General features: G+C 63.1%; 1 protein-coding gene across 1 annotated transcript in view; it reads left to right on the top strand.

The window, feature by feature from the left end:
• The first annotated feature begins 262 nt into the window (after window positions 1–262).
• Window positions 263–12,251, top strand: part of C1H1orf167 (chromosome 1 C1orf167 homolog) — a 17,764-nt gene continuing 5,775 nt past the window's right edge. Inside the window, 13 exon segments of the mRNA XM_047528623.1 lie at window positions 263–332; window positions 1,074–2,164; window positions 2,257–2,300; window positions 2,708–2,936; window positions 3,985–4,134; window positions 4,187–4,281; window positions 4,685–4,812; window positions 5,207–5,381; window positions 7,033–7,208; window positions 7,621–7,789; window positions 9,875–10,061; window positions 10,140–10,294; window positions 10,633–10,841. Coding sequence (XP_047384579.1) covers window positions 263–332; window positions 1,074–2,164; window positions 2,257–2,300; window positions 2,708–2,936; window positions 3,985–4,134; window positions 4,187–4,281; window positions 4,685–4,812; window positions 5,207–5,381; window positions 7,033–7,208; window positions 7,621–7,789; window positions 9,875–10,061; window positions 10,140–10,294; window positions 10,633–10,841 — 2,878 coding nt within the window.

The raw sequence follows: 12,251 nt of genomic DNA, 5'->3' as shown, positions 1-12,251 counted from the left end.
AGGAACTCAGACAGGCGCGTGCTGGAGAAGGTGCCGGGCAGGGAGAGCTACCGCGGGGTGAAGGCAGGGCCAGAGCTCACACATGCCGCTGCACCTTGTCCCGTCCCTAGGGGTTTGCCCATCGATTCATCTGTGCCTGTTGGGGTGCTGGGGAACCAGGGCCTTGTGCGTGCCGGGCAAGTCTACCATCGAGCGCCCCCCGTCTCATCTCCCTGAACAGGCCAGATGTCCATTGTGGTGTGAACTGAGGACACATGAGCCCATGGAGCCGAGACAGGTCACCAGCCACAAGGAGAATGTGCCCCCAGGGCCTGCGACCCCCTGGAGGCCAGGCAAGAGGCTGTGGTGGGCCTGGGCAGGGTCCCCTCTAGTCACGGACTCTGGGTTTCTGCAGGCGGGCCTGCCCAGGGCTCCCTCATCCTAGAGGTCGACTCCCCAGGGTTGGCTGGGCCTGTGACAGAGTCTCCCTGGCCTGGGGCCTGGGGGGGGCGTCTGGCAGGACCAGGAGTGCGCCTGGCTGGTGCCCTGGTGAGACAGGCTCCGTGGGTCAGTCACACCAGGGTGGGGCAGGGGAACCTCCCTGCCCTGGCTTGGGGGCTGTGCGAAAGCCAGGATGCTCTGCGTGCTGAGGAGGGGCCTTGGGGGCTGGGGAGGGGCACGGACCCCGCAGTCACATGCCCCCAGCAGCTCACCTTCAGCTGCTGTCCCCTAGCCTGTGACCCCTGCCGTGGCACCCATTGCTTCCGTTTGAGCTGGACGCTGAGGGGACCCTCCATTTTCTTTCTTTGCCCCTCTTCTCAGCTCCACCTCCACAGGGCATCTGATTCTTCCCTGTACCAGTCCCTGGTCCCAGCCACCTCTGTGTCTGCCTGTGTCCCTCTGTCCCCTCCCCTGTCCATGCTCCATGCAATCAGGCTTCATGTCAGACCATGTCCCTTCTTGGCTCTAAGACCCCACTGTCCACCCAGGGACACAGTGCTCCCTCCCACCTGGGGCCCTGCCCCCCACTGCTGAGGCCTGGCCACCTGGTCACTGACCACCTGAGTTCTCCCATGACTGTGTCTTGTCTGTAGAGCAGCAGAGATTTCTGAGGAGCCCGGGAGTTGGCCTGGGCCGTGGACATGGCCAGTCAGTGCCTACATGCCAGGTCACAAGGGGAGGGCCGGCTGCCACACCTTCTCCAGGGACAGCACTGCCCCAGGAGCCCTGCCGAGTCCAGACCAACCTGGCCAGCCCTCATCCCCGCCTGGGCCTGGCCCCGAAGGACACAACTGGCCGGCTGGTCACTTCAGGCTTCCAGCAACAGAGCAACTTGTGGTCCCCGGCTCGGAGGCCCCAGGGGAAGGCCCAGGAGTCTGCTATGCAGCAGCAGAACCTGCATCTGGGTGGGACCGCCAGCACCCCACTGCGGGAGAGCCACGGGCGCCCGGCTCCCCTGGATGGACGCCCATGGCGAGACCCCAGAGCCTGGTGTCACCTGAGGACCCGGACTGCCAGGCTTGTGGGGGAGCCCCTCACCCTGGAGGACTTGGCTGTCCCTGCCCAGAGCCAGGCTTGGGCCCCGCCCCACACTGCCACCCGCCTGCTGCTGGCCTCCCTGAAGCTCCTGGAGCAGGAGGCAGCTGGCCTCAGGTGCAGGATGTCCCGGGAGCCCCCTGGCAGTGCGTGGTGGGGCCCTCACACCAGCAGCCGCCAGGCACTCCCTGCCCGTCCCCAGCCCAGCCAGCCTGCGCTTGCCTCCTGGGATGAGAGGAGACACCCCCCAGGCCTCCTAGAGACTCGGGGGCTCCAGGCTGGCCTCTCAGAACCTGGAGCACAGGGCAAGCTGGAGTCCTTCCCAACCACTTTGGGGATGTTTACTGCGAGTTTCCTTGACTCTGAGCAGGGGGTTCTTCTTGCCCAGCCCCCAGAGCCTATGTACAGCAGGGAGGCCAGGGAGATCCCCAGTCTCCCTCAAGGGACAGGCAGCATGGAGGCCAGACTCGCTTCTGCAGCCTTCTTCAGCGCAGCTGGGGATGTCCTACCTGGGCAGGAAGGAGGAAAACAGGCCCTGCGGGAGCAGGCCCACAGGAAGGAGGAGAGGACAGAGAGGAAGGCTTCCCATTCACCAGAGCCCAGCCCCTCGAGGAGGCACACCCGGCAGGTGGAGGCTGGAGGAGGCTGGGTGGGCCAGGCTCCCAGCAGGCAGGCTTGCCGGTCGGTGCCCCTCCTGCCCCTTGGCCTGAGCGCTATGTGGTGTCCTCTTGCTTCCCCCAGAGCAAGGCCCAGAAGGCGGTGAGCCCGGAGCCTCAGGCAACCCGGTGAGGCCTTGGCTATGTGTGGGTGGGGCAGGGACACGCTCAGGGACGTTCCTGTCCCTGGAGATAAGAGCTCGGTGGAGGGACTTACAGAGGGACTATCTTCCACACTGTTCCTGCTGGGGAGTGGGGTGGCTCCTGGTCCCCAGAGACGAGAGCATGGGCACTGCTGCTCCTGGTTTGGGTCACGGGGAATGCAGACATCCTGGGCTGCGAGGACCCGCAGAGTCACGTGCGCTGTTCTCCGTCCCCAGAGCTCCTTTGCTGGGACTTCCTGTCCAGCTCTCAGCAAGAGGGAGGTTCTCCTGCCGCAGCCAGGATGGCCCCCTTGCATGTGACTGCTGGAAAGGCCACATGGGAAGGCCCCAGCTGCCCACTGCTGCCTGGAGGAGGGCCAGGTCCTTCCCCAGCCAGCCCTGGTCTGTCCTCAGCTGGCAGCTGCTGTCCAGATGTTTCAGAGCCTGGAGGCGCTTGGCGTGGAGGCGGTGGGCGGTGACCGCGGCGGTGGCTCTGAGTCGCAGGCGCCTGTTGCGCAAGGGCCTCCAGGCATTGCGCTGGGCCCTGTGGCTCCGGGAGGCACAGCTGGAGGCCGCCTGGGGGCGACACACCAAGGCCCTGCTATCCCGGAGCTTCCAAGAGGTCAGGGGTCTCCGAGTTGGGCCGGGGAGGAGGAAGCCTGGGTGTGTCTGCGTGGTTTCGTTAAAAGACGTGGCGAGAACAGTTTTAGAGGAGGGTTTATTTGGGGCTGATGGTTTCAGAGGTCTCAGTCCAGGGACAGCCGGCTCCATTGCTCTGAACCCAAGATGAGGCAGAACATGATGGCGGAAGAGGGTGGTAGAGGCAAGTGGCTCAGGACATGGCCAAGAAAGAGGGAGAGGGAGAGAGAGAGCCCCTTACACAGAAAAAATAGAAACCCCAAAGGCATGCCCTGCGTGACCTGGCTCCTCCCCTGCCTGCCTCGCTCCCCAGCTAGTCCCTGTCAGAGGACCGGTGCCCTGACCAGGGGAAGGCCCTCAACCAGTCATGTCACCTCAGCTGTCTTGCCTTGTCTCACACATGAGCTCCTGGGGGACCCCTCATATCTAAACCATAGCCAGGAGGAAGAGACCCCCTCTCCTGAGTGGGTGCTCTCTGGGCCCAGGTTGCGCCTCATGCCTGATGGGCGTGGAGCAAGGAGTTGAGAGTCCAGACACAAGAACCAGCCCTGCCCGAGTTCCAGTTCTGTCTTCTCCGCTTTCTAACTCTCTGGGCCTTGATCTCTTTATCTCTAAAATGGAATGGTAACAATCTACGCCTCTCAGGGTTGCCAAGAGATGAAATTAATAAATACAGAGGACTCGGAACCCTGCCAAGCTCATTTAAGTAGTAGCTGTTTTTCAGCAGTGGGTCGCTAGCCAGGATTGTGGGGTACCTGAGACCTTCCCTCCTTGGGAAAGGGCTGCTCTGGGAAGCCAGCCCTAGGTGTCTTCTCCCAAGGAAGATAAAAGCAAGGGAGGACAGTGTGCCCCTTCCAAGGGAGCTGGACCCAGCTCTCTCCATCCCTTTACTCATTCATTTATTTATTCCCAGGAGGCTGGGAAGCCTAGTGGTTAAGACCAGAGGCTTTGGAGTCTGGTAGGAGAGAGCTCCTTGGGAAGTGCCTTCAAGGCCACGGCTGCCACCCTCTGTCCCTTCTCTCTTGATCCAGTGGAGATGCCTGGCTCTGCGGCGGGAGCAGGGGTCACCCCACGTCCAGTCTGAGCCCAGACTCCCTTGCCACGGCCCCTCCTTGGGGAGAGTGGCAGTGGTGGACCCAGCCTGCAAGAGCAGGTAGGCTGGGAGCCCGGGGTCGGTCCGGGTGGCTCCACCCCCGCCTCCTGCTGTCCCCTAGTCCTCCCCATCCCGACAAGAGGCGGGCGAACCAGCAGAGGCAGACAGAGAATCGCATCGCGCACAAAGCTGTCATCGCACACCGCTGGTGGTCGTGCGGCCTCGGAGGCCGTGGGCAAGCGCGTCCGGCCTCCCTGCCTGGGGCAGGCGCAGTGGGGCCATCGCCTGGCGGGACGCTCACGGGGACTTTAAAGCCGTCCCTCCTCTTTCCCTTATTTCTTCCTGCCGGTGTCTTCGTCGGTGTTATTTCTGACCGTGACGGTCACGCGTGCTTGATTAAAGAAAGTCCAGGGCTGGGACAGTAGCTCAGTGTGGAGCGCGTGCCTCGCGGGCCAGGCCCAGGCTTCCACGCCCGCCCACCTGCCCTGGGGAAGGGCTCCCAGTGCAGAATAAAGCGAAGGCAGGACGGCCCTCCTGCGGAGCCTCCACAGTCAGGAGCTCCAGAGGCGGCAGCTGCTGCCTCCCGCTGGGGAGGCCAGACCGGGCGGCCTCCCCCACGGGCCCTTCTGTTTCTCCAGCTCCACTGTCAGCCCAGGGAGGCCGAGGCAGGAGGAACCAGCTGGACCAAGTCCCCTGCAGCTGGGGCAGAGGGCAGATGATGAAGAGAGGCAGGTGCGACTGCTGCAGGCCCTGCAGCCACGGGCAGGTGAGATGGGGCAGGTGCTGGAAAGGGTGTGGGGGACAGGCCACCCAGCAGGCCTGAGGCCCCTGGGTCCTGGCTGTGAATGTTGGTTGTTTGCTTAGGCACCTTCTCTGGCGTGATCTCATTTGGTTCTCACAGTGAGCTCCCTCAGGGCATTTATGTGCCTTTTGTACTCAAGGAGAACTGAGGCCCAGAGAAGTGAAGTAATCAGTCTGAGGGCACACAGCACGAGAGGCACAAACCACAGTTTTGTGCTTCTGGTGCGGATGCGGGCCAAGTCTGGAGGCCTGAACACGGGATCGTTACTCACTGGTGGTCAGAGCCGGGGAGGCCCAGAGCGTGGAGCCAGCTCAGAGAGGAGGAGCCTCCCTTCACTCACTCTCTTGCTTCTCTCCAGTCTTCCTCCTGCAGTGCCACCAGAAGGACAGGGCCAGGCAGGGCAGGGAGGTCCCGGAGGAGGCACCTCAGACCCCCCAGAGGACTGGGAGGATGGCCAGCCCCCCACAGGCCTGGCACCCGAATCCTGCAGGTGCCCCAGAGGCCCCCCAGCCGGCCAGAGCCTGGCTGTGCAGGTAGGGGACGTGGAGGAGGGGGAGTGGGGACACTTGCCTCTACTCAGCTCTTGACGCCTTCAAGTGCCGAGAGACGGGAAGCAAATCAGACATTAAAACAGCCACCACTGACCAGCAGCCCGAGACAACCCAGCAGGACCATGGCTGCTGGGGCGGGTGGGGAAGGAGCCGTCACCAGGCGTACGTGAGCACCACCCAGCTGAGGAGAGGGTCACAGAGCTTTGGGTTTCTTTTTTCCCTCGTGGGTAACATTTTATTATAGAGCTTTTCTTTGACCCTCTCGCTTTGTTGCCCAGGCTGGTCTTGAACTCCTGGCCTCAAGCGGTCCTCCTGCCTCAGCCTCCTCAGTAGCTAGGGCCACCACACCCAGCCTGTGGGGCATCTTACAATTCTATTCTCCCACCTAAAAAATTGACCGCTGATTCCGATTACCAACAAAAAATCATCCCAACAGGAACCTGATGGGTATTCAAATGTGCCCTCAATTTGTAAGGACGCACACGGTGCGTGCCTTGGAGCTGGGACGTGGCTAAGGCCTTCTAATCTGTGCCTTCTCCCCTGCCGTTCGTTTCCTCCCAGTTCCCTTGTGGAGGAAACCAGGCCGCTTTTGCTGTGTGATCCCCGGTGTAGATTCCCCTGCCATCTTTAAACACAGGAGGTGACCTACACCCAGGTCCAGCAGGGTGTGAGGGTGGCTGGCCAGTGACCAGCAGAAGGGAGAGAGAGAACAGGGCCTTTGCAAGGCCAGGGGACAGAGTGTGCAGAGCCTCAGAGAGACGCACAGACCTCAAGGAGCAGCATCCGGCGGGCCTCACTGTGTGGCTGGGCCGCAAGGTGTGGGGATGAGGTTGGGAAGGCGTCTGGGGCCAGATCACCTGGGTCCTCTAGGCCACAGAGCAAGGTGGCGGCCACCGGAGGGATTAGCAAGAGCGTGAGACAGTGCTGTTTGAGATGGGAGAACTGACTGGAGCGGCAGAAGCAGCCACCCAGGATCCCAGAGGCGACCGTGGGGTGGCTGAGCTGGGCGGGCTCAGGTCCTGGGCAGCCTTAGCAGGTCCACAGCTCGGTCATGCCAGGATGGGGGCAGGCGGCCAGGAGCCAACCTGGGAGCTGAGAGTGGAGGGAGAGCTCACAGGAGATCCCCAGCTGCTCCCAGGGTTCTGTGGCCACCGGCCGACAGACTGACGGATGGGCCAACAGACAGCAACCTCCAGCTTCCCTGAGCAGCGGCGGCTCTCCCTCCCCACTCCTGTCCAGCACTCAGGTCCACGCCTGTCCCGAGAGGGGTTTGGACCTTAGCTACAGAAGTGTTAGCTTGCTCGCTTGTCTGGCCAGCGCCCCAAGGAGCGCTGTCCCCGATCCCGAGCAAGGAAGTCGCTCTCCGTGGTAGCACCAGATTGCCCTGCTCCCAGGGCCTAGGAGGAGCCAGTGTCCTGCAGGCAGATCGTGTCTGGACTTCCCGGCCCAGGCCAGACCTCACTGCTCCCTCGATGTGGCTGGGGTTTGGGGCACAGAAAGGGCCTTTCAGGGACACAGGGTTTCACCGTCCCCGTTTCCTTCGGGTGAGAAAACGGAAGCTCAGGAGGGCGAGGGGCTCGCCGTCCGCCCGCCAGGCGCGGGGTGGGCTGGACCACTGTCGTGGCTCTCCTAGGTGCTTTGGGTCCTGGCGACAGCTGGCGCAAAGAGGAGCCCAGTACCGGAGCCACCTGGCTGACCACAGGGTGGAGACCCTGAGGATGTGCCTAGGACGGTGGGTGCGGATGAAGCAACTGCGAGCCTCGGAGGCCACTGTGGTGGCCCGGCTGTCCCTCTGCCTGAAGAAGGCAGGTGAGCGGGTGGCAGATGGGAGCAGGGTCCCCAGCCACTGTCACTCCGTCTCCCTCTTCGGTGGGGCCAGGGGGAGTGTGAACTCTCACGGTGGGACAGGATAGAAGCGGGCCTCTGGGGGTGCTCTGCTGGACCCGGGGACGCTCTGGGTGGGCGTCCCCAGCGTGGGTCACACCCCCGTCCCCATCACGAGCTAAGCTGGTGTGAGAGGGACTTTCTTCCACTTTCTCTCCACAAGCTCACTTGGTGCTGGGTTGTCCACGTCCCTCCTGGAGGGGATGTGGTCCCGGGTGTCAGATGTGGTCTTTGAGGGACGCTGCAGGGGAGGGTTTGGCGGCAGCGGGAGGGGCGTGTCCGTGCGGGGAGAGGAGGAGGTTCCTGGGGGGGCTCACTCGGCTCCCCTGCCTCTCAGGTGACGTGGCCCTCCACAGCTCCACCTCTGGAGCCACCACCGCCCATGGCCTGGAGACAGTGGCCCGGGAGCCAGGCCAGGGCTCCCTCCGGGAGGCCCGCCGGAGACTCACCCTGTCCTGGGTGCTGCGGCTCTGGAGGACGCGGCTACGTCAGCACCAGCAAGCCGCGTGGGTGTCCAGGAGTGAGGCCTGCGGTTGGTCTGGGCACAGGGTGGGCACAGGAGGGCAGTGTCCCTCCTCCCGGTGCACCTCAGGGAGTGCACGCTCCTCCCCGTGGCCCCACGGTCCCAGGCCCCAGAGGCGGCCAAGCGGCCCTGAGCAGGGAGCTGCTGGGGCCCTGGAGAGACCTTCCCAGCACAGCAGGTGCCAGGGGTCAGCTCCCAGACGGACAGCTGAGAGAGGGGCAGGTGGTCAGGAGGGACTCATGCCCACGGGCCTGTCAGAAGGAACATAAACCAGGGACGGGGTCGGCTCAGAGGGAGAGCCTAGGCGGGACGCAAACCTCACGCGTCAGCTCAGCTCTTTCCTCAGGGGGATAATGAGCCACCGAACAAAGGAAAGGACTGGGTTCGCACAGGTCATTGTGAGGGGCGGTCTAGTGAGCGTGTGTCAGTTTTGCTAAGACGTCAGGAACATGGGCCTTTCGGTCAAGGTCAGTGGACAGCACCTGAGAGGATTTTGCTTTGGGGAGATGACGCCTCCTAGAGGTCTCTTTTGAGGATGATAAAACACCTCTCTGCCTGCAGCCGCCCTCTGGAGAACATTCGTCTTGGGAGATGAAAGCCGTCAATGCCTGGCCTTCATTTTTACTCCCTTTTCTTGTCCACAGGTTTCATTATTTGGGGAATTTCTTATTCTCCATATCCATTACCTAGCCTGTGCAAGGCCCTGGGTCCTATCCCCGCACCACACACGGCCTTAGCTGGCCACAGCGGCACCTGCCCGTGATCCCAGCTATTCAGGAAGTCAAGGCCAAGGATCATGAACCTGGGCAGCTTTAGAGAGACCCCCATCTCTAAAACAAAAAAAAAAAAAAAGAAAAAGCTGTCTTTGAAAGCCACATACCTGGTATCAATCATCTCCCCCATACTTGGCCCATTTGGACCCTCAGCCTCCTTTTAATTTTATTTAATTTTTTAAAAAAATATTTTTTGTGGGCTGGGAATACAGCTCAGTTGGTAGAGTGCTTGCCTCATAAGCGCAAGGCCCTGGGTTCAGTCCCATGCACCTCAAAAAAAACAAAAGCAAAAATTATTTTCTGTGGTGCTAGGGGTGACATGGACATGGGGAAATCTTGCTAAGTGAAATAAGTCGGACTCAGAAAATCAAGGGTGGAACGTTTTCTCTGCTGTGGAAACTAGAGCAAAACAAAGGGAAGAAGGTGGTGGGGGGAGGGATCGGCGTCATAAAGACACAGGGAAGATCAGAGGAGAGTAGAAGGGAGCCCAGGGAGCGGCTCAGAGGGGAAGCAACCAAAGCATGCCGAATTCACAGGAAAAGGTACCCAAGGGAACCCCATCTGTGTGTGCATGGGGAAGACAGAGATGAGGTCCCCAGCGAGGAGAAGGGCAGGGGAGGAGGAGGGAGGACGGGTGGGATCGTAACCCAATTCCTGGACGTGCGGTTCCATCAGAATCAACCAGTGTTTATTGCAGTCGGCTCTTGCGGTGTGCGGTGTCGGGGACACGCCGGCCCTGCCTCAGGGCCTCCCTGGAGCTCAGTTCTCACCATCCTTCAGATGCCACCCTCCGTGCCCACCCATCCTGGGCCTTCAGGCTCCGACGCTGCCCTGCGGCCAGAGCTGCTGCTCCTGCAGGGTGTGGAATGAGCCTCCCAGGCCTCAGTCTTCCTGGCTCCCCAACCCGGCCGGGCAGGAGTCCTGCAGTTGAATGTGGGCTCTGGTGGGGTCCCTGGGCCCGGGCCTCGCTCGGCCCTGCCCAGCGTCACGGTCCCAGCCTGCCCTGGGAGTGGGCGAGGCTCCCCCAGGAGAGGCGGCGGAGCACGAGGCAGACCGGGGTGCGGGGAGATGTGGAAAAGCCGCACACCGACCACGGGTCCACGTCTGGGGTGGGACCCCGCTGGGGCTGCTGTTTCCTGAAGCCCCCATGACCCTAGCATGCAGCCATGGAGACGGGGGCAGGGCTCGGGCCCCTTCCTGCCGGCCCTCACAGCACCAGGACGCCACTCAGCTTGGCAGCCCTGCCCTGGCTGGAGCGGGAGGCCGGGCCCACTGACCCCGCCGCCTCTCCTCAGCTCCTGCTCCCAGGGCCTGCGTGAGCGGACCCTGAGGTGCATCCTGAGCTGGTGGCGCCAGAGGGCGTGCCGTCCAGACACCCTGTCCGGCAGCAGCAAGACCACCTTGGCCCTGGAGCCACTGGGCAGTGGCCTGAGAGAGGAGGCCTGGCTGGGCCGCAGCAGCCCCCCAGCTTCCCTGGAGCAGGTGAGGGTGGGGTGGGGGATGGGCAGGGGAAGGAGGGGGGACAGGTGGGGGACCCAGGGCTCCTGCATCCCTCCCCAGGCTCCCAGGACCCCCGTCCTCCTGGAGCCCCTCCGGGTGAGCTTCCTGAGGGCAGCCGAGCGGCGACGGCAGAGGCACAGCCTTCTGCTCTGGGTGGCACGGGCGAGGCAGACGCGGGGCGCGGTGCGGTGGTGCCAGTGCAGCCTGCAGAGGCGGTAGGGACCTTGCCCCGTCAGCGGGCTGTGCTGCCCGCCACGCTGGGGACGTGCTGTTCCCTGGCCCCTTCTCCCACCCGCCCTTGGCCTCCACAGCCACATCCCCCGGGGGACCCCTCTTATACCTGTTTATGATTGTGACTCGGCATGGGACTTGGCGCTTCCTATCCCTATCACCTGCCAAATGACCCTCTCCAGCCCCAGCAGGCCACCCACCCCTTGATGGAAACAGTCACCCAAGCCCTTCCTGCTGCTGAAGGGAGGAGAAAGGGGACTGGCCTGGCCCAGGGTGGCAGTGACCAGCACCTATCCCCGGGGGTGGACATTCCCCTTCCCAGCGTCCTCCTGAGCTGGAGCCACTGGACAATAGCCCAAGGGGCCCGGAGAGAGTCGGCTGCCCGCTGGGCCTGGGACCGGAGCCGCAGGGCTGCACTGGGCCTGTGGCGGCGGCGGCTGGCGCAGCGGCAGGAGGCAGAGCAGCGGGCCCAGGAGCGGGACCGGGGACTGGCGCGGAAGGCCCTGTGCTGCTGGCACTCCTGCTGGCAGAGTGAGTCCGGGCGGGCCTGGGTCCACCAGTGAGACCCAGGGTTCCAATCTGCAGGGAGTCCGTGGACGGGGCCTGGCAGGGCACCCGCGGGACAGGCGGCAGAGCAGGGTGGGGGCGGGCCCTGCCCTTCCTCCCCGGGCTGGCTGGATCTTACCAAGCTGCTGGGCCTCTGGGCCTCAGCTCAGCCATCTGTAAAATGGGTACAATGCAGGACCCAGCACGTGGGGTGATTGTGGGCACCTATGGGACAGTCCGCACAGCTTGGCCCACAACCCAGTTCCTACCCAGCACCACTGTGACCTCCTTCCCCTCCTGACCCTCTCACCTGGCCTCCCGGAGTCACTGGTTGGAGCTCTCAGGTGGGGAGAGGTGGGCAGAATCACGGTGCCCTAGAGCCCAGCAGGGGAGTTGGGAGGGTCCCTGGCCTGTTGGGGAGGGCGGCTCCGCTGTGGAGAGGTCAGTGAGGTGGGGGGTCTGCGGAGGCCAGGGCAGTGGGTGGGAAGGAGTGGGCTGGCTGAGTCGGCCGAGGCTGTAAAGTCCTTAGAAGGAAGTGTGCCCGGGGCAGGGAGGGCGTGGCCCGAGACAGACTTGCCCGTCCTGGCTCTGTCCTCTGCACTGTTGAACCGGCCAAGTCACTGCCACAGCTCCAGGGCCTCGGATCCACTGCTGTGTGACAATTGGCCCCAACACTGGTTTGTGTTATTTATTCAGTGGCGGGGTCGGAGCACAGGGCCTCGCACGGGCCAGGCAAGTGCTCTACCGCGACTGCGCCCCAGGCACTTAGTGCCTCAGCGTCCACGCGCTGGGTCCAAGCCAGCCACGGCTGCAGAGCCATCCGAAGGCGGGGGCGTACATCCAAGCCCACACCCCTGTAGCCTGACCTTGCCACATGGGCCTCTCAGCAGGGTCCCCGCATGAGTGGCAGCCGCCCCCTGCCCCCACCCCACGGCCCACAGGTGAGTGATCCGAGAGGAAGTGAGAGTGGCCAGCCGGAAGCCAGGACGGCATGACCTAGTGCGTCCCTTCACCTCTGCTGAATTCTGTTGGCTGGAAGCAGGCCGGTCAGTCCAGCCTGCACTTCAGGTGTGTGGGGGGCATTACACAGGACAGGACACCAGGAGGGATGTGACATGTCGTATAGGCCGGAGGGCAGGAGGCGATCAGGGCAGCTCGCAGCCTGTCCTCTGGAGACAGAGGCTTCTCCACCCAATTCCTGCACCAGGAAGGCTGACCCAGCGTTTGCAGGACCTCCTCACTGAAGAGAAACTAGAACTCTCCATTTTTAAAATCTGAATTCTCCCACCGTCTGAACATTGTCAAAACTGGTTGTGGAAGGCCAGGGGCTGGAGGGCCGCTCGGGGGCAAAGTGTGTGCTTGGCATGAGGCCACCTGGCTTCCATTCCCAGTACT

The sequence above is a fragment of the Sciurus carolinensis genome, chromosome 1, assembly GCF_902686445.1.
Source record: "Sciurus carolinensis chromosome 1, mSciCar1.2, whole genome shotgun sequence".
NCBI classification, from domain to species: Eukaryota; Metazoa; Chordata; class Mammalia; order Rodentia; family Sciuridae; genus Sciurus; species Sciurus carolinensis.
This window is presented reverse-complemented; position numbering and strand designations above follow the sequence as displayed.